General features: G+C 44.3%; 1 protein-coding gene across 1 annotated transcript; it reads right to left on the bottom strand.

Annotated features, from left to right (window-relative positions):
- Positions 1-13,765: 13,765 nt before the first annotated feature.
- LOC106545642 (uncharacterized) lies at positions 13,766-21,674 on the bottom strand. Its single transcript, XM_087711182.1, has 4 exons — positions 20,740-21,674; positions 19,285-19,420; positions 15,892-16,650; positions 13,766-14,171 (listed from the first exon to the last, which is right to left on the bottom strand). Exons 1-4 carry the CDS (start codon positions 21,493-21,495, stop codon positions 13,783-13,785), a joined length of 2,040 nt encoding a protein of 679 aa, XP_087567308.1. The 5' UTR covers positions 21,496-21,674; the 3' UTR covers positions 13,766-13,782.
- Positions 21,675-22,444: the final 770 nt, after the last annotated feature.

Consider the following 22,444-nt stretch of genomic DNA (forward strand, 5'->3'; position numbering starts at 1 on the left):
CTTAGCTCCATTTGCAAAGAATTCCTTCTGCTAATTACTTGCTGAAAGTTCTATAAAAAATGGCGCCGAGCTGTGTAGGAGGGGTGAGACTTGGATAGAATTTTTGCGAAGCCTAAAAGTGATTTATTACCAAGAAGTGATTTATTAGCAAACCAAATAGCAATTACTGTATAATTGGACTGCCTGGACTTTTTAACTGACTAAAGAAGATTAAACTTGAGATGACTTCTAAGCAAAAATTTCCCCCTCCTCCCCCCACCGCATTGAAAAGTGCCGGAAATTCCCCAGCGCTTCCTACTAAATTACAGTCATTACTTCCTTCTACTTCTGCAGGGGACCCCTTGATAAGGAAAATTCTGCAGAAAGAATTAATTGATGCGTTAAAAAATCATGCTGATACAATGGAAGCAAAACTTAAGGAAGAGATAGCTGCATCTAACAAACAGATGTCTGAAGAACTTATGACATGTAACCAAATGATTAGAGGGGACTTTCTGATGGCTCTGAATTCTCTATCTGGCTATGTATATGGATTTGAAGAAAAGTTAGAAGATCTTAGTGACTCTAATACGAACCTGGTAATGAAGATGGATGCGGTCCAGCAAAAGGTCAGCAATGCAGAAAATGAAATCATAATGTTACAGTATAGACAAATGGAATTTGCTTTAAGGATAAAATCCTTGAAAATACACAAGAGAACCTGAAACAGATTCTCTCTGAAGCCTTTGACCTGATGGTGGGAAGGTCAGGAGGGAATCTTGATTGGCAAATCAAAAAGGTTTACTGCGTTAACTCCTGGCTGGCAAGACAAAAGCAATTACCAAGAGATATAGTGGTGTATTTTGCCACTGGAGATATGAGGAACACGATATTACAGGAGTCCTACAAAAATAAGCTTCAAATCGGGGGTCGGGAGGTGACTGTCTTGAAGGAGATACCACCTAAAATGCTGAGATCTAGGAAAGACTATGCCTTTTTAGTTGAAGAGCTTAAAAATCACCAGATACAGTTTAGATGGGACGCGCCAGCCGGCATTGCATTTAGCTACCTTGGAAAAAGACATTGCCTCAATACAGTATGGAAGGCCCAAGATTTCTACAGCAACATATTGAAGGCTGGACAACCCCCTCCCTCTAGATTTAGAGAAAGAGAACAAGAAGGATATGATGGAAAGCAAACTACTCAAGTATTAACAAGGGGGGATCAACTTGTTCTCTCAGAGGTACAAGAAGCTAAGGAACAAAGACAAGACCACGTGGTTACTAGACGAATGAAACAGGAATTAAAAAAGCAACGAACACAAGCCACCGTTCAGGAGCCTACAGGCATTACATCAAAAGCAGTGGGAGGAGCCAGGCCAAAGGTTAAATTCCAAGATGTTCAGATGGCTCTTAAAAGGCTTCAGGGGGCTAATGATGGCAACTAAGTTTCTAACTTGGAATGTCAATGGTTTAAATTCCCCACAGAAAAGGAAGAAAATTAACAATCACATTATTAAAAGAGCAATTTAACATGTTAATGTCAGATCAGGTGGCTACCAATTTGCTATACGCAAAACCAACACTTTCTGTAATGCAAACAAATCCGGTAGATGGTTAACATATCTGATTAGGAAAAAACAGAAGTCTCGTAACATATCGAAATTACATTTTAAAGGAAAGGAAGTGTATCAACAGGAAGAGATTCAAAAGGTTTTTTGTGAATTTTTTTATAAGATTGTATACGAATAATAAAATTCAAAGCATAGATATAGATAGATACTTGGATAAAGAAAAAATATCCATAGTTAAAGACAAGCAGAGGGAAAGACTGAATCAACCAATAACCTCGGGGGAAATCCTACAGGCAATCAAACAGCTAAAAGCACGGAAAGCACCGGGTACAGATGGCTTGACAGTGGTTTATTACAAAAATTTGCAGTTAGAAATGGTAGAACCGCTTAAGGAATTATTTAATAAGATCCAAGTGGAAGGGAAGGTACCCCCATCTTGGAAGACAGCCTTTATATCTCTGATCCCCAAAGAAGATCAAGACCCTACTCATCCAAAAAATTATAGACCCATATCATTACTTAATATAGATTATAAAATCTTTACTAAAATACTAGCGAATAGGTTAATGTTGGTTATTCAACAATTGATTCATAACGATCAAACAGGTTTTATTCAAGGGAGACATATGAGAACTAACATAAGATTAATTCTTAACACATTAGAATATCTGGGGAAGAACAATCAAATCCCTGTGGCCCTTATATTTTTAGATGCTGAAAAAGCCTTTGATCGAGTGAATTGGCCATTTCTGCTGAAAACATTGCAAAAAATGCAAATAGGAGACCACTTTTTACAATCAATCAAAGCAATATATCAGGAACAAACAGCCCAAATCATAGTTAATGGAAGCTTAGCAGATTCATTTAAAATCGAGAGAGGTACAAGGCAGGGGTGTCCCTTGTCCCCACTATTGTTTATTATAACTTTAGAATTTTTGTTGAATAAAATACGGGGTTCAGGGGACCTACAGGGAATCAGGATTAGGCAGCAAGAATACTGAGTACGGACCTTTGCGGATGACTTGGTTATAACATTAACACAACCACAGGAATCTGGTAAGGTCTTAATGAATATGATTAATCAATATGGTCAAGTGTCAGGATTTAAAATAAACTTAGGGAAAACAAAGATATTAGCTATAAATATGAATACTAAACAAAGGGAAGAACTAGAAGGAATGACAGGATGTGAAATAGTTAAAAAGGTCAAATACTTAGGAGTTTATATTTCAACCTCAAACGGGAAGTTATATAAGCACAATTATGAACCACTGTGGTATAGCATACAGACAGAAATGAAAAAAATTGGAGAAATTACAGTTATCTCTGTTGGGAAGAATAGCAGCAATGAAAATGAATATTTTACCTAAATTTTTATTTCTTTTTCAAACACTACCAATACTTAAAAATGATGCAAATTTGTTAGAATGGCAGAAGGGTATTAATAAATTTGTATGGGTAGGTAAGAAGCCGAGAATAAAACTTAAAATAATGCAGGATGTGTGTGAAAGAGGTGGTTTGAAATTACGCAATTTAAAACTATATTATGATGCAGTAGTTTTATCTATAATTAGTGATTGGATCAACTTAACAGATGATAGAATACTCAATATTGAAGGGTATGATTTGGTATATGGTTGGCATGCTTATTTGCTATATAACAAAAAGCTGGATAAGAATTTTAAAAGTCATATTTTAAGGAATGCCTTACTGCGAGTTTGGAAAAAATATCAATATAAACTAAATGATAAGTTACCTATGTGGGCTATCCCTAGACATGAAATAGAAAATATGAACATAGTACAAAAACAGGATATAATTACTTATAGGCAGCTTCTTACTGTAGAAAGAGGTGTACCACAACTGAAATCTTTGGATGTGTTAAAAAAGGAAAAGGTAATTCAAACATGGTTTCAGTACGGGCAGTTAGATGGAAAATAGATTTAAAAACTGGCTTTATGCAAATTGAGGATAATTAAACAAATTAGAGACCAAAGTTCAATGCATATAAAAAGATTATACAATGTAATAATAGAAATTGATTCTGAAACAGAGCTAGTTAAAGACTGTATGATTAAATGGGCTCAAAATGTTGAAGAACCAATAATGTTGGATACATGGGAGAAGATATGGGTGAGAAATGTAAAATTTACACAGGCCCAAAACTTGAGAGAAAATTTTTATAAGATGTTTTACAGATGGCATCTAGATCCCAAAAAAATGGCGTCTATGTATTTGAATTTACAACCTAAATTCTGGAGATATGATTGTATGGACGCTACATATTTTCATATATGGTGGACTTGCAAAAAGGTTAAGGCATTCTGGATAAAAATATGGTGGATTATGCAAAATGTTCTCAAAAAAAGGATAAAGTTTACCCCCCAGCTATTTTTGTTAGGTATAATTACTGACTGTACAGTAGTAGAGATTAACTTGATTCTGCACTTGATAATTGCAGCTAGATTGTTGGTGGCGCAATACTGGAAGAAGGAAGATTTGCCTACTATCCAAGAATGGACATTGAAAGTCACAAACTTTGCAGAGATGGCTAAAATATCTGCATATCTTAAGGACTATTCAAACGAGAGATATAAGCGAGACTGGAAAAAATGGATTGACTATATTCAAAATAAATATGGGTCTAGGAAATTTCAGATAGTTTAAGATTAAGATTAGAAATGATACAAATTAAGATTAGATTAGAAATGATACAAATTAGATTAGATTAGAATTAGATTAGAAATGATACAAATTGTTTATAGTTAGCCTAGCAAGGAGGAGCTAAGATCAATTCAAAGATGTTATTAATTTTCTACTTTTTGAAATGTATATTTTGAAATGTTTTTGTTAAATATTTATACCTTGTATTGGTTCTGGGAAGTCGGGGGGGGGGGTGAGGTTGGGGGGGTTGGTGGGAGGGAGCGGAGTTTACTAAATTGGAGGAAGGGTGTTGGATTTTAAGGTATTATGATTGTACATTTATACTGCTATTTTTTCTTTTTTATGTATATTGAAATGGAATTATAAATACCATCAACACAAAAGGGAGTTTGCTCAGAAGCTGAAATACACCAAGTGAATTAGAGAAAGAGTGGGAAGCAGAGGAGAGAAGAAAGATAGGAAGAGAGGGACAGGAGAGAGGGTGAGGGGGGAAGATGAGGTGTATAAGGAGGAGTGGTAAGGGGAGAGAGGAGAAGGAGAAAGGAAGGGGAGTAGAGTAGAAAATGATGGAGCGAAGAAAGGATGTGGAAAGGGGGAGGAGAGAGGGGGAAGAAAGTGTCGGATAAGATATAAATATAGTGTATGGAGAGCAGAAGAGCCAATAACTGGGTTTTGTTTTTTTTCCCCTTTGGTAGTTGATGGTAAGATGAATTGATGTAATTACTTAATAATATAACATGATATTGACTATGTAATAGTATACATGTGATTATAGGCTATGAAAATGGAAAATAAAAAAATTTTCTATGAAAAAAAAAATCTTTGGTGAGATTCACAGCCTTTGGGGCTGGTTGGTAGCTCAACAGCTCGAGTCCTAACCAAGAACCTAGGAACTGTTAAGGTAACGTCGGAGGATATAAGTTGTTCCAAGTAGGGTGGTTTTTTGTAGAATCAGGATGTTCAAGTCTGATAAATTTAAAATTTCCAAATAGCGAGGTAGCCCTTTGGGTATTGCTCCAAGGGCTCCAATTACAATCGGGACAACACACAATTTCTTTTTCCACAGTCGCTCAACTTCAATTTGCAAGTCTCGGTACTTTGTGATTTTTTTTTCTTGCTGCTTATTTTCAACAACAACAAAAAAACATTTCCAGCGTCTTTCTCCCAGCTTGGAACAGAACAGATGGTTTTTCCTTCCAAGAGTAGAAATCAATTAATCAGAATAGAGCTGGAAGGGACCTTGGAGGACTTCTAGCCCAGCCCCCTGATCAAGCAGGAGATCCATTTCAGACAGGTGGCTGTCCAGCCTCTTCTTATCTCTTTCTAAGGATGAATCCATGAATTCTATTCATGGAGCGGCCTAGACGGGAGTCTCTCAACCTGGGTTTGTGTGGGGGGGAAAGGCAGCAGCTGCACAGCCCAGACAAATGTGGGCCAAAATCCAAAATGCCCAGAGCAAAGGGAGTGGTCTCCCAGCCCTTCCCAGTCCCAAGGCAAAGATCTTGCTCCTCACCACCCTTGCAGCAGATTCTCAGAGCCGTTAGGGAGATCCCCAGATCCACTTCCAGCTCTGGACAGAATTCAGAATCCAAGGGGATCAGCGTTTGCCTCTTATCTCCGAAGGGGTGGGGAAATATAAACTCGCGTGCATGATGCAGAACCAGCTAATACACCCAGATTGAGTGTATGGTGCGTTGTTTTTAAATTGTTTCTCTTTTCTATTTTTTTAACTCCTTATTTTAATCTTGTTTCTGTAAACCGCCCGGAGTCCTACGGGATTGGGCGGCATATAAATTTATTAAAAGTTAAAGTTAAAGTATTTTCTTTCCCTTGTGGGGCTCCGCATTGAATGACGTCGGAAACCTGCCCGAGGTTGATTGCAACGCAGCTTGTTAAAATCCCGAGATTCCCAAATCCTGACTACTGCATCGTGAGATGATAATAATAATATTGAATTCTGCAAAGCCGCACCACGGTTTTTTTTGTGTGTGGGGGGGGGGGAGTGTGAAACAAAAGGAGGCTCTGGGGAAGGCAAATTTATAAATGGGGGGAAAAGATCCCGGAAGGGACTCACTGAAGCAGCTCTCCCATAGGACGACCTCCACCAACACCAGAAGCAAGAGGGGCGCAGAGCGCGGAGCCATCCTGTCGGGGAAACTCAACCTGCGCGCATCCGCTTCTTATTCCCGAAATACAAAGGAAGATGGGGCTGCGAGCGAGCGAGATGGTGATTGGCTCTTTCAATCGTCATTGTTGGAAGGGCGGGGGGGGGTGGAGGGAGGGACAGAGTCTCCATCTGTTGTGCTAGGAAATCCTCTCGAAGCCAGGTGGACATCAGGAACCCCCAATGATCTTCGCTTTGGATGAAAACCCTCAAAGTCTCTTCTTGGGGCGCCTTTCTATGGGAAAAGATGGGGGGTCCCCAAGTGCACTAATTCATCCCCTATTTCTGGGAGGAATCGTCCTTCTTTCGCGGGCTGATCCTGCATCTTCCTTCAGCAACACTTTAGAAATCGCCCTTAACAAGCAGAGTTGGAAAGAGCCCTAGAGGCCATCCAGTCTGCCCCCCTGATCAGTTCTGTATTTGTTCTCCTTTTTGTTCTGCCGTGTTCTTATGAAGTGGTTGTTTTGTTGCCCCAATGTACAGATCAGACAAGGAACAATGGATGGAAACTGACCAAGGAGAGATTCAATCTGGAAATAAGGAGAAAATTTCTGACAGTGAGAACAACCAACCAAAGGAACAGAAGTTGTGGGAGCTTCATCACTGGAAGCTTTCAAGAAGAGGCTGGACTGCCATCTGTCAGAAATGGTGTAGGGTCTCCTGCTTGGGTGGGGGGGGGTTGGAATAGATGACCTAACAGGTCCCTTCCAATTCTGTTAACCTGTAATCTGAATTTATCTGCCTCAGAATTCTATTCTGAATGGGTGCATTAGTTGGAACGCTGACACCCATCTTTTGGCGGAAAAAAGATGTGGTTGTTGTGGTTGGCTACAAACAGACCAGCTTCCCACCGAGGATGCTCAGTTCTCAAAACAAGTTGCGCTCCTTAGCCCTTTGCTGAATAAACTCAGTCCCTGTGCCAGAGAAGTCCAATGGGAGCCTGGCATAGTTTCCTGCATATTTTTCCCAGTTGTAAACTTTTCATGAGTCTCCTCCAGGCTGATGACTTTCTGAAAGACAGACTCTGGGCAGGATTTCTGTGCCCCTCCTCAACTTTGTGACTGTGATTGTGGCCAGAATTTTGGTCATAAGTCATTGACTTATGCAGTACTATGTATATGCAGCACAATGCAGCTAGCCGCATGCAGATCTGTACATTGGGGCAACAAAACAACCACTTCATAAGCACACGGCACAACATAGGAGAACAAATACAGAACTGATCGGGGGGGGGCAGACTGGATGACCTCTAGGGATATTTCCTTCAGATGCTTTGTAAAATAGCTTGACACCCTCCTTCCTCTCTGTGGCAGCCCCTCCAATATTGGAAGACTGCTATCATGTCTCCCCTGGTCCTTCTCTTCACTAGACTAGCCATGCCCAGTTCCTGCAACCGTTCTTCATACGTTTTAGTCTCCAGTCCCTTGTTGTTCCTCTCTGTACTTTTTTTAGAGTCTCAACATCTTTTTTATAGTCTGGTGACGAAAACTGGATGCAGAATTCTAAATGTGGTCTTACTAAGGCTTTATAGAGTGGTATTAGTACCTCACTTGATCTTTTTTTTAAATATTTTTTTTATTCTTTTTAAACAAAACAACACATACAAAACAAAGCAAGAGAAGGAAAAAAACCCCAAACTTTCCTCCATTTCATCAAGCATGTCGTTTGGTTACAAGTTTTTGTGCATCAATTCTTAAGATTAAGATTAACATCACTGGTTTTGCATTAAACATAACTGAATATTTCGCTGTCATTGAGCATTATGTGTTCAAATTACCATTAATATTCTTTCATTTGTAACAATCCTTATTTCCTTGAATTCATAATTATCTATCAAATAACAATGAGTCTTTAAAATATTATAATATCATCTATCTCCGAGGAGAAAAGGCAGAAATTAGAACAAAGAATTCCCATTAATTTATAATATACATTCATATTTTCAATTGACCATAATGTCACCAATCATCCAGAGTTCCAGAAATAGTTTTCCATTATTAATTATTAATCCATATAGTGGTTAGGTATTTCAGATCATATGTATATCAATTGTTCATTACATCATCATTGGTCTGTTTAATATACAAAGATCTTTCTGATATAAAATGGTTGCTACATGCAATTATACCAAAATGTTCAAATCATCCCACTCTTATACATTGAGATGATTATTGTCCTTTATATATCATGTAAATAGTGCTTTATATCATAACAAGAAAAGAAAAAACTTCATAACAATAACTGTAACTTTCTATTACTACATAAGTAAACAGTTTCGTTCCCAGATTTTTTTATATAACCATTGGTAAAACAGGTCCCATACTTTATAATATTGCTCATCCTCTCGTTCTCTAATTTCAAATGTAAGCTTACTCATTTCGGCACATTCCATTATTTTCCGAATAGTTTCCTCCTGTTATGGTACTTTCTCTTTTTCCAATTTTTGCCAAATACAATTCTAGCAGCTGTTAAAACATTCGCAATCAGATATTTCAAGACCTTGTTGTATGGATCTTGAGCCTATTATTTAGCCAATTTAGTATCATTTGCAAATTTGTTATGTTCCCCTTTTATTCCCTCATCTAAGTTGTTTATGAATATATTGAAGAGATCTGGGCTTAAGATGGAATGTTCCTCACTGCTTTCCTCCCTCCATGTAAATATAGACCCATTAAGTACTACTCGTTGAGTATGGTTTGTCAGCCACTTACGAATCCATCTGATGGTGATACTATATATCCCACTTTTTTCTAGCTTACCGAGAAGTAGATTGTGGTCTACTTTGTTGAATGCCTTGCTGAAGTCTAAGTATATTATGTCCACAGTATTTTGCTTGTCTACTTAGTCACTATGTTGAACAATGAAATAAGATTGGTTGGGTTGGGGACCTGTTCTGACCCCCTCCTCCGTCCAGTAACGAATGCTGAGACAAGCTTAACTGGAATTTCACAGCACTTTATTAGCAGGAAACATAAACCTCGGTGGCTGAAAGCCAAGCACAACAAACAGATAAGAACCTTGGCAGCAACTCAGACTTCGACAGAGACAGATAACCGCTTCTCCAGCGTTACGAATGAAGTTGAATCCTGAAAAACCAGACTCCTCCCAGTCTCTCCTTAAATACAATCTTGAAAGGAGCCTAATTATCTTTTGTAACTGCGTAGCTGTTCTCTCCGTCGATCTGCCCGGCATTGCCGGGCATCCAGGACCACCTCCCTTGTCTCCTCGTCACTACTCCAAGCCATGACGTCAGGAGCACACTCCCTTCTGCTTTCACCGCTGCTCCATGCCTCAGGCGCCTCCTGGTGGCCAACCAGCCTCTCTGCGCCCTGCTCAGAGTCGGAACCCTGTCCAGGGTCCTCCACCTCTTCCAGAGCCGACTCATAAGGCCCCTCGCTGGCAGAGTCTGTTTGCAGCTCCAACGGCTCCTGCTGGGCCACAACAGGGACCCTTGCCTTAAAGCTACTAAAGGAGGCGGCAAATGTGATCTTGGAACCACCGAACTTAAATCTTTCAGACTTCCTGGAGAGTGTGAGAACTTCCAGAGGACTGGAAAAGAGCCAATGTGGTTCCAGTCTTCAAAGAGTGGGGGAAAAGGTAGATCCAGGAAACTACAGACCATAGGAGCCGAGGTGGCGCAGTGGTTAAATTCAGCACTGCAGTTCAGCAGTTTGGCTGTTCAAATCCCACCAGGCTCAAGGTTGACTCAGCCTTCCATCCTTCCGAGGTGGGTAAAATGAGGACCCAGATTGTTGTTGGGGGCAATATGCTGACTCTGTAAACCGCTTAGAGAGGGCTGAAAGCCCTATGAAGCGGTATATAAGCCTAACTATTACCTTGCCATCAATATCTGGGAAAATCCTGGAAAATGATAAGCCGCAGATTCGTGAGAAATGAACGTGGCGATTACTAGAAGCCAGCAATGGAATTCAATCTCATGATTAACATGTGAAAGAGTCCACCCTATTCCATGGGGTTTTCGTTTGATGGGAGTCCACCACTCAGAATGCTCCCTGCATCTTTATGAGACGCAACAGGAAGCAAACAAGAAACTTGGCTCTCTGACAGAAAGGGCCAGATAATCCTCGATTTAGGACCATTCATTCAATGATGGTTCCAAGTGATGATCGCATCGGGGAAAAAACGTATCTATCTTTGAAATGACCACCATTGCATAACCTCTTTTGTCCCAGGATCGTAGATCGAGCTCTTAGCCAACCAGCTGGCATTTACAGCACTTGCGGTGTCTGTATTGATCATGATTTTGCAACCTTCCCAGCCAGCTTGATGAACGACAAGAAAAACGATTGTAAAATCAAGTATGGTCTCACTTAAAGACTGTATTGCTTAGCGACTGAAATTCCAGGACCCAGTTCGTAAGTTGAGGATTACCCATAATGGCTTAGGTGGGCTTTGAGGAGAGGCTTCAAATTAGCTGTTATGGCCGAGGCTTCCCAAGAGCATGAAGCAAACTCCTTGTCCCAACAAAAAACCCACTTATTAATTTACTGGGGATTCTGCTTTCACATCCAGCAAAGTCTCTCAAGGGAGGATTTATAGTCACAGACCTTCTCTGGCTTGGAGAGCTGACAGGCCGATATCTGTAAAACTTGGTAAGGACTCTCAGAGAGTCATGAACCAATTAAGCAAACTATTTGTCTCCTGCAAACTCCACTCCCCCTTCGCTCCTCTTTTATATTTTCTGGGAGAGGCCATTCATTGTCCACCTGGTCCTTACTCCCAAGTCGACCTGTTTTTTTAGCTGTTCCCTTCGTCTGTCAACTCTGTGCATGTGCACACTGGGAACAGGCTCCAGCTGTTCGTCTGCCTCACTGATGTCTGACTCTGAAGGCAGCTGATAACTGTCAGACAGCCCTGGCCCCCTCTCTGCCTCTGACACAGAGCCATCCTCAGAGCCTTCCCCAGACTCCAGGACTGGCCCATCTTCCTCCCCAACCTCCTCAATGTCCGAATTTGCTGCCAGCTCTGCTGGCTGCTGGCGGGCCACAACATTAGCATTGTTGTTTTTTATGATCTATTGAGAGTGGTGGGAGAGGCGTGTTTCAGGCTGGAAATCCGTGCACACTTACCTGAGAGTAGTTAAAACAATTTTCACTTCCAAAAAAATCCCTGTGCATTAGAACCAATGTTCTTCTGGGAAATGAAAATAAATTTAACACCTATGGAGGCTGCAAGCCTTTGGTTTTTTTTATGCCCGTTTCACAGTGCTGAGCCGCAACATCCATCATCCACATCTGGCACAACCAATAGCACTGTGATAGGTGTAAAAAACATAGATATTTCCAGTTGTGGATAATGAGTCCCTGATGGAAATTCTAGTAGTCCTTGACTTACGACCATAATTGCCCCCAAGGTTTAGGTCGCTGAGAGAAACATTTGTTAAGTGAAGTTTGCCCCATTTTACGACTTTTCTTGTCGTTGTTGTTAAGGGAATCATGGCATTTGTTAAGTTAGTAACAAATTGTTAGTTAAGTGAATCCAACTTCCCCATAGACTTGGCTTGTCAGAAGGTTGCAAAAGGGGATCACGTGACCCTGGGCCCAAGCAAATGTCGTAAATATGAATTATCTTAATTTTGATCATGGTAATCATGGGGATGCATTGGTCAGAAGTGTGAAAAACGGCCATAACTTTAGTGCCATTTTTTCAGTTCTGTTTGTAACTGGTCACTAAATGAATTGTTGTAAGTTGAGGACTACCAGTAGATCCTATAATGTTTGGGTTAATGCCTGACATTGAACTCAAGGTGGATTGTTTCTCTAGAAAAGTTTTTTTAAAAAACCTCAGGACTTTTAAGGTATGTGGACTTCAACTCCCAGAATTCTATGCTATGCTGGCTGGGGAATTCTGGGAGTTGAAGCCCACACATCTTAAAGTCCCCAAGTTTGCAAAACTCTTAATCAGATGAATTTGAAGATCTCTCTCAACACTTATCGTATTTTTCGGAGTAAAAGATGCACCAAGATTTTGAAGAGGCAAATAAAAAAAAAATTGTTGCACTCTGCAGGACTCCTAAAAACGGCCCCTTTTCAAAAAAAAAAAAAAAGGGCATGCATAGCCTTTAGGAGGCTTGTAGAGTGCTCTTGAGGGCTGGGGCAAAATTGAGCAAAAAACGGCTGTTTTTCACTCATTTCTGCCCTCCCCAGCCCCCAGGAGCACTTTGCAAGCCTCCTAAAGGCTATGCCCGGCCATTTTGGTGAAGGGGGCAGGGTTTCGGGTGGCAAAAAAATGTTGTATTCAGTGTATAAGATGCACCCAGATTTTCAGCCTCTTTTTTGAGGGAAAATGGTACGTCTTATACTCCGAAAAATATTTGTAAAGTAGATTTGTGGAACACTCAATGTCTTCTTTTCTTCTCATATCTTCTAAGAATGTTGTACAATGCGATCCAGAAGAGCACCAAATCAAGTTCTCGGCACTTCTATTCTCTCCATAAAGCCCACCAGCTTGTGAGATCAACTCATCAGCCCTAACTTCCTCCTAAGAAAATTGTGTCAAGTATACAGAGCACCCTTTAGAGTTGGTGTGCTGGCCTAGAGGTGGAGCTCTCGCCTCACAATTAGGAGGCTGCAAGTTCAATCCTAGGTAGAGGCAGATATTTTTTGTTCTGGGCGCACTGAGAATATAATCTGCTGAATGTAACTCCGCATTGGCGACAGGGAGGGCATCTGGCCAGTATACACTCAGCTCCAATTGATTGCTGAGACTCTACCCCGCAAGGGATTATGGGGCCATTAAAAGATGATGATACGCAGCACCCTTTGGGCACAGGTGTCAAACTCAACTCTGTCACATTACATCATGTGACCTTTTTTGCCTTTGTGGATCCAGGGTGAGCATGGCCTGCATGCAGGGATAGGCTTCAAAAATTTTAGCAAGAAGCGTGGCCTAGTTGACCTTCTCCACTACAACGCAGGGGCGGGGGATGTCTTTTCCCTCCCCAGGCTCCAGAGGCTTCTTTTGCGCCTCCGGGAGGGCAAAAACGGCCTCCCCAGGAGCCCGTTTCTGGCCTTCCCAAACTTCCAGTAGGCCCGTTTTTCGCCCTCCCCAAGCTGCCGCACACACCCTGCACTTACCTGCATCCAAAATGGGCCACATGGGGGCTCCTGGGAAGGGTCGGCGAGGCCAGCCAGGAGTGGGATTTGGGGGTTCTCTGAACTGCACAGAATCGTAGCTAGAGGTTCTCCGGAACCCCCAGCAGCCCACCTGTGTGTGACGCGTCTGGCCTACGGGCTGCCAGTTCGACACCCCTGCTTTACGAGGGCGGGGGAGGCAGTTGTACAATCACACAATCCTGTGTCTCCTCTCACAGCAACCCACACCCCGCGCCCCCTAGGGAAGAACAGAGTAGCCAATTGCGTGTCACCTATTGAAAGCTCATTTATTGTGAGAAATAAGTGCTAATAATCTGATCCCGGACTTCTACTCCCTGAGGATCTTGTTCGACCAGGCTGTCGGTCTCCAGGTATGGAGGCACAGGGACCTCAGTGTCCACCCCTTGTCCTCCATTGATGATAGGCAGCTGGCGTCTCAAGGCCATGTTGTGAAGCATGGCGCAGACTACAAAAACCTTCGCCACTTTCTCCGGCCGGAGCATCAAGCGCCCCCCCGTGGAGTGAAGGCAGCGGAACCTCATCTTGAGCTGCCCGAAGGCCGTCTCCACCACCCTCCGCGTCGTCTTGTGGGTTGCGTTGTAGCGCGCCACAGGCTCGGGGCCGTCATCCGCGTGCGGCGTCATGAGGAAAGGCCGCAAAGGATACCCCGAGTCGCCTGTGGAAGAGAGGGAGCAAGGGTCAGCACACAAGGGCATAGGTAGTCCTCAACTTATAAACAGTTCAACTAGTGACTGTTCAGAGTTACAACGGCACGTATCATCGTTTTCACACTTATGACCATTTCAACATCCCCAGGGTCACGGGATCAAAATTCAGACGCTTGGCAACTGACTCATATTTATTCAATCAATCAGAATAGAGCTGGAAGGGACCTTGGAGGTCTTCTAGTCCAGCCCCCTGCTCAAGCAGGAGACCCTACACCATTTCAGTTAAGTGGCTGTCCAATCTCTTCTTAAAGACTTCCAGTGATGAAGCACCCACAACTTCTGTTCCACTGGCTAATTGTCCTCACTGTTAGGAAGTTTCTCCTCAATTCCAGGTTGCTTTCCTCCTTGATTAGTTTCCATCCATTGTTTCCTATCCTGCCTTCTGGGGCTTTGGAAAATAAACTGACTTCCCTCCTCTTCGTGACAGCCCCTCAAATATTGTAATACTATCCTGGTCCCCACTAGTCCTTCTTTTCTCTAGACTGGCCAAACCCAAATCTGCAACCCTCCTTCTTATGTTTTAGCCTCCAGGCCTTTAATCATCTTTTTTTTTTGCACTTTTTCCAAAGTCTCTACATCTATTTGCTAACTGCTAGATCAGCAGTTCAGCGGTTCAAATCTCACCGGCTCAGGGTTGACTCAGCCTTCCATCCTTCCGAGGTGGGTAAAATGAGGACCCAGATTGTTGGGGGCAATATGCTGACTCTCTGTAAACCGCTTAGAGAGGGCTGAAAGGCCTATGAAGCGGTATATAAGTCTACTGCTATTGCTATTGCTATTTATTTATTTAGGACGGTTACAGAGTCCTGGAATCATGTGATTCCCTTTTGCCACCTTCTGACAAGCGAAGTCAATGGGGAAGTCATATTCACGTAACGATCATGTTACTTAGCTTAACAACTGCAGTGACTTGTTTAACAGATCGTAAAATGGGGCAAAGCTCACTTAACAACTGTCTCACTGAGCAAGAAAAACGTTGGGCTCAATTCTGGTCGTAAGTTGAAGGCTACTGTACTAGGGGAATTCACTCTGCCTCCCCATCTGTTGTGGCCTGCCAGCAACCAGCAGAGCTGGCAGCAGATTCGGACAGTGAGGAGGTTGGGGAGGAAGATGGGCCAGTCCTAGAGTCTGGGGAAGGCTCTGATAAGGGCTCTGTGTCGGCGGCAGAGAGGGGGACAGGGCTGTCCGACAGTTATCAGCTGCCTTCGGAGTTCAGACATCAGTGAGGCAGATGAACAGCTGGAGACTATTCCCAATGTGCACATGGGCAGAGTTGCCAGCAAAGGGAACAGCTAAGGAACAAGGGCTGACTTGGGAGTAAAGGCACAGGTGGACGGTGAATGGCCCCTCCCAGAGGAGCAAAAGGGGAGTGGAGATTGAAGGAGACCATTAGTTCAATTAATTGGTTCATGATTCTCAGAGACTCCTTGCCAGGTTTTGCAGATATCAGCCTGGCAGCTCTCCAAGCCAGATAAGGTCTGTGACTGTAAATCCCTCCCTTGAAGGACTTTGCTGGATATGAATGAGCAGAAATCACAGTAAATTAATAAAAGTTTTTTTTTGTCGGGACAAGGAGTTTGCTTCATGCTCTCGGGAAGAGTCGGTCAGAACAACATGTCCCAACCGTCCCTGCTTCAAAATGGACAGCTCACCGCAGGAGGTGCTTACCCAGGAGCCACCCCTTCCCTTCCGGCCACGACTCCAGCAGCCTTTGCAATTGGGAGAGTTGGAAGATCCGCGCGTCGTGAACACTTCCGGGGAACTTGGCCAAGACGTGAGTAAAACAACCCGAGGCGTCGCAAGTGGCCTGCACGTTGAGGCTGTGGAAGTTGTGGCAATTTCGGTACAGGGCCGGCATGTCTGCGGGGGCTATGATAGGCACGTGGGTGCAGTCCACAATCCCAATGACGTTGGGGAACCCCGCGATGTCGAAGAACGCTTCCCTGGTCCGCCGCAGCTCCGAGTCCGTGGTAGGAAACGTGATGTGCTCGTGGACGTGACGCAACATGGCCTCCAGGAACGCATCCAAGCAGCGGCTGACGGAAGACTGGGACACCCGCAGGTTATCTCCCGTCATCCGCTGGAAGGAGCCGGTGCCGAGAACCTGGAGGGCTATCAGGACTTTTTGCAAGGTCGGGATGTGCCGCCGACTTGCGGAGGCCCCATCCAGGTATGGGGCCAGGAGAGTGCACAGGTCCTGGATGGCCTGCCGGTCCAGCCGGAAGCGGGTCAGGCACTCCTCGTCGGACACCTGGAGCTCATGGGTGCGCATCCGGATGAGGCGGGTTCTACGGGGAGGCCGCCGGCTGTGGAGCTCGAGGTTGGTGGCGTAGACCAGGTCCAGCAGGCCTTCGTCATCAGAGCTGCCCTCTTCTGGATAGAGGGGGAGAGGGGGCCCTCTTCGCGGTTCCACTTGCCTGAGAGATCCTGCAGGGCCAAGCAGAGGAAGGAGAAAAAGACGTTGGCAGCTTATTTTATTCCTTGGATTTATATGCTGTTGACTGTTAGAGCTTTATATAGCCTTATATTTATTATTTACAATATTCTATCATGTCTATTCTCTCTCTCTATCTATATCTCTGTCTGTGTCTGTCTGTCTGTCTGTCTGTCTATCTATCTCCGTCTGTCTGTCTATGTCTGTCAGTCTGTCTATCATCTAGCTGTCTGTCTGTGTCTATATCTATCTATCTATCTATCTATCTATCTATCTATCTATCTATCTATCTATCTATCATCCATCCATCCATCCACCCACCTCCGTCTGTCTGTCTGTCTGTCTGTCTGTTTATCTGTCTATCATCTGTCTGTCTGTCTGTTGGTCTGTCTATCTATCTCCGTCTGTCTGTCTATCTCTGTCTGTCAGTCTATCATCTAGCTGTCTGTCTGTGTCTATAGCTATCTATCTATCTATCTATCTATCTATCTATCTATCATCTATCTATCTATCTACTTACCTACCTACCTACCTACCTACCTATCTATCATCCATCCATCCATCCACCTCCGTCTGTCTGTCTGTTTATCTGTCTATCATCTGTCTGTCTATATCTATCTATCTATCTATCTATCTATCTATCTATCTATCTATCTATCTATCTATCTATCATCTATCTATCTATCTATCTATCTATCTCTGTCTGTCAGTCTGTCTCTCATCTGTCTATTTATCTAGCTATCTTCATCTGTCTGTCTCTATCTATCATCTATCTTTCTATCTATTGTCTGTCTGTCTATGTAACTATCATCTGTCTATATCTACCTATCTGTCTATCATCTATCTGTCCATCCACCCATCCATTGTCTGTCTGTCTGTCTGTCTGTCTGTCTATCCATCTATCTCTAATATTTGTATTTATTTATGCAGTAAATAAATATAAATATGTTGTTTGGAAGGAAAAGGCTGATCACGCCAAATATCCGTTTGATCTGGATTTCTCTTCTGTTCATTTTCTTTCCATTTTGTTAACTGATTAAAAACAAACTATTAACACTTCTATTTCTGAAAGCATTCTTAATTTACAGCATTTTTGCACAACTGTCTAAAACTTTTGCACAGTACTGGATATACCCGTGTGTGTGGAAATGCTCAATCCATTTAAGTACAGGTAGTACATGACCTCAGCTGAGATCAGAATGTTCAGACACTGAATGAAGCCATTGTTGAAAGAATATCAGGATAACAGAGTTGGAAGGGACCTTACAGGTCTTCTAGTCCAGGGGTCCCCAATCTGTAGGCCGCAGCCTGGTATATTTGCAACCAGGCCCCACTTGCACGAGAATGAATGCTCACCTACCCTTCCCACAAAAACCCTTCCCCCCTCCCTCACCCTCCTTGCTCTGAGCTGCCAACCCCAAAAGGTTGGGGAACTGTCTTCTATTCCAACCCCATGTTCAAGCAAGATGCCATGTAATTGCTTCACTCAACGATTGCAACCCCAGCATTCCCAATTGCCGTCATTGAGTGGAGAGAATGAAAGAGCTGCTTGCCAGAGAGACTCAGCCCCAGGTGGGGTTAAATTCTTGTGGAGGCAGAGATGCCCTCCACAACAGTCTCAGTTTCTCATGGGGCCCCTTGGGAAAATTAATCGGCCACCCATAATTTAATGGAGCATGTCTACTACGTCCATAGAAAAGGATCAGCTCCCCTGGGGAACAAAATGGCAGGAACTGAGGCTTTGACTGTCAGGCCTGCAGTTATATCCCTTTTAGGATCTTTGGCCTGCCACACTCTCTCTTATTTCATTATGTAGTAGTTGGGAGGGGGGAATAGAAAGGAGCAGAATTGTGGAATGGGTTGTTGTCATTCTTTTCTAGAAGCCCAAGGTCATCTTTTGTCTCCGCACCTCTGCACCTGACCAGAACCAGCTGGGTGGAGATGACAGCGTGGAAGAAGAAGATTGGACCATGTGATGGATTTGTGGTTGTGGGGACAAGATCATGAACTTTCAACTGGGTGGGAATCCTAGGTAACTTCCAGAATTGGGATTCCTCAGATGTGCCAAGATGTCTGACTTATTAAATTGGAACTTTAAGGATCGTTTTGCCTTGGACTCTGATTTAATTCTGCATGATACTTGGAACGCTGACATTGACATTCTTAAGAACCTCTCATATTGTTCCTCCCTCCACATCACCCCTAAGGCAGTCCTCAGCTTACGACCATAATTGGGATTGGAACATCCATTGCCAAGTGATGCAATTGTTAAATGAATTGTGCACAATTTTACGCCCATTTTCGCTCTGATCATTAGCGTCATCGGCGTGGTTGAGTGAATCATATGGTCGTTAAGTGAATCCTGTTTCCCTCTCCGACTTTGCTTTTCAAAAGAAGGTCACAGATGGCGATCACGTGGGACACTGCAACTGCTGAAAACACACTCCAGTTGCCAAACACCCCAATTTTGATCATTTGACTGCACAAAGATTTCAACGGTCGTAATTCCGCATCCCGGCTGAACGTCCACAAAAATAGAGAGCTACACTTGAGATTGGCTCCAAGGACCAAAACAGGCCGAGATAAATCAAGATGGGCCCTGGAACCGAGTGAATTGGGGACATTACCTAAATTGCTGTGTTCCTCTTCGTCAGTTTCCCGCTTGGCTTCTCTGAAAAGGGGCTCTGGCACAGCGACAGACGGAGACTGTTCGGCCTCGGCCTCGGGAGAATCCTCGTTATCCATCTCAAACAGCCCGAGCACCTGAAACAGAACAAGATCCAGAACATATGAGGAACGGTTGCAGGAACTGGGTATGTCTAGTTTGATGAAAAGAAGGACTAGGGGAGACATGATAGCAGTGTTCCGATATCTCAGGGGTTGCCACAAAGAAGAGGGAGTCAAGCTATTCTCCAAAGCACCTGAGGGTAGAACAAGAAGCAATGAGTGGAAACTCATCAAGGAGAGGAGCAACTTAGAACTGAGGAGAAATTTCCTGTGAGAACAATTAACTAGTGTCATGATGGCAAATCTATGGACAAATCTATGCCACAGGTGGCACTCAGAAACTTCTCTGCGGGCACGTCAGCTGTCGCCCCAGCCCAGCTCCCCTGTGCATGCGCTCGCGCCTCCCGCCAGCCAGCTGGTCTTCTGGTCCCTGCTGTACATTAATGGGGGGCAGGGCATATGCGGGTCCAGGTGCAGGCGGGCTGGTGAAATTCAATTTTTTTTACTACCAGTTCTGTGGGCGTGGCTTGGGGGGCGTGGCAGGGGAAGGATACTGCAAAATCTCCACCCCACTGGAATGGGATAGGATCTCCTGCTTGAGTGAGGGGGCTGAACTAGAAGACCTCCGAAGGTCCCTTCCAGCTCTATTCGGATTGATTGATTGATAAAGGGACACTTCAGAGAACATGATAAAGGGTGAGCGTTACCCCAGAACAGCAATCATCCCAGAGGCATTCATATACCGTATTTTCAGAGTATAAGACGCGCCAAGGTTTTGAAGAGGCAGATTTTTTTTTTTTTTAAAAAAGGTTTTTGCACTCTGCAAACCTCCCGAAAACGGGCCCGTTCCCCGCGCCAAAAAATTGGCATGAATAGCCTTTAGTGAGCTTGCAGAGTGCTTCTGGGGGTGGGGCCCCCCAAAACGGGCTCGTTTTTTGTCAAAAAACCCCTGCATGCATAGCCTTTAGAAGGCTTATAGAGTACTCCTGGGAGCTGGGTGGGGGGACAAAATTGAGCAAAAAACGTCCCGTTTTTCACTCATTTCTGCTTTCCCCAGCTCCCAGGAGCTCTCTGGAAGCCTCCTAAAGGCTCTGCGTACATCTGTATTCAGTGTATAAGATGCACCCAGTTCCAAAAGGGGCCATTGCTCCCCACCTCTGCTATATAAATAAATCCCAATCGCTCAGGAGCGACAACAGAGCAAGGCTGATGCCAGTTGGGCTTTTCGGGACCCTCTTTGGAGACGGTGACCCACGGTTCAATGGGGAGGGGGGATCCAGAAGGACTCTTACCAAGCTCCTTGGCTCCACCTCCCCCCCCCAAAAAAAACCCTCCTCCCAAAACCACGTTCTTACTTGCTGTTCTTTCCTCTCCACTTCCCGTTGCATCTGCAGAAAATCCTCAGCCAAGGAAGCCGCCTGAGAGCAGGTCTCTGGCTCGTGTTCCCGGACCCAACTCTGGATCTCCGGGGGCAGAATGGCCAGGAACTGCTCCAGGATCAGCAGCTCCAGGATCTGCTCCTTGGTGTGTCTCTCCGGCTTCAGCCACCGGTGGCAGAGGTACCAGAGCTGACTGCAGACCTCACGGGGACCTTCGGCCTCCTGGTAGCGGAACTGGCGGAAGCGTTGGCGTTTCATCTCCATGCTGGCCGAGTCGTCGCCCAGAATTTCTTCCTTCACCTTGACCATCCCCGATTCTCCAATTTCCCCCACGTCCAAGAGGCTTTGGGGCTCGGAGCTTTCCTCGCTGAGGACCACAGGGTGCCGGCTGGCCCGACCTCCCCTGGGCCACAAGCGGGTCACTGCCGGCCCCTCGGCGGAGGGAGAGAATCGCCGCCGGTCTTCTAACTCGGCGGGGCGCAATAGATTCCTCCACCCCGAACGAGGGGAACGACTGGTGTTGTGATGCACTTTGTGCTGGGCCGTCCTCGCTTTGGGCAGCCTCTCGTTTTTTTCTCGAGATCGGCGAGAAGCCACCGCTTTGCCCCTCCACCTTTCCTCTGGGTCCGGCGTTTCGGGTTCCTCGTCTTCCATTTTTGCTCCGCGGTGAGCCCCCTGCTCTGAGGGACCTTGGAACTGAAGGCTCGGCGTCGATCCCCGTGTTGCAGACATCCCTGGAAGAGGCACGCAAATGGCCTTCCCCCTCCTCTCTCTCCACAAACGCAAGAGATTCAGGAAACGAAGGATCTCGACTGTTTTTCCCAGCAGGCGAGGTTGAGAGGGATGGAAGCTTTTTTTGCAAAAGGGCACCCCGAGTCTCCAAGCGAATGAAATCAGGGGTTGATGGAAAAGTCTTTTTCACCTGTTGAATGGAAACAAAAACAGAAAGGGGAGAGGGACTAAGAATCCCTCAACAATTTAGCCACCCCCAAATCCCTCTCAGAAAGAAGTCGGTAGAGAGGCTGGCTGGGGAATTCTGGGAACTGAAATCCATACATCTTAAAAAGTTGCGAAGGTTGAGACTAAGGAGACGAACACGAGGCAAAAAGCAATCCTCATCCTCTTTTAATGACCCCTTAATCCCTTGCAGGGGGGAGTCTAGGCAATTTAATGGAACAGAGTGTTTACTGGCCGGATGCCCTTTCTTGTCGCTGATGCAGAGTTTTTTTCCCCCAGCAGATCTATTCTCAGTGGGCCCAGAGAGAGAAATATCTTCCTCCACCTGGGATCAAACGTCTCCTGATTGAGATAGATAGATAGATAGATAGATAGATAGATAGATAGATAGGTAGGTAGGTAGGTAGGTAGGTAGGTAGGTAGGTAGGTAGGTAGGTAGGTAGGTAGGTAGGTAGGTAGGTAGGTAGGTAGGCAGGCAGGCAGGCAGGCAGGCAGGCAGGCAGGCAGGATCGGTAGATAGATAGATAGATAGATAGATAGATAGATAGATAGATAGATAGATAGATAGATAGATAGATAGATAGATAGATAGATAGATAGATAGATAGATGGATGGATGGATAGACGGACAGACAGGATCAGTAGATAGATAGATAGATAGATAGATAGATAGATAGATAGATAGATAGATAGATGGATGGATGGATGGATGGATGGATGGATG

This window comes from Thamnophis sirtalis, unplaced genomic scaffold (genome assembly GCF_051295495.1).
Source record: "Thamnophis sirtalis isolate CommonGarterSnake01/CBP01778 unplaced genomic scaffold, rThaSir2_p1.2 scaffold_3, whole genome shotgun sequence".
Lineage (NCBI taxonomy): Eukaryota > Metazoa > Chordata > Lepidosauria > Squamata > Natricidae > Thamnophis > Thamnophis sirtalis.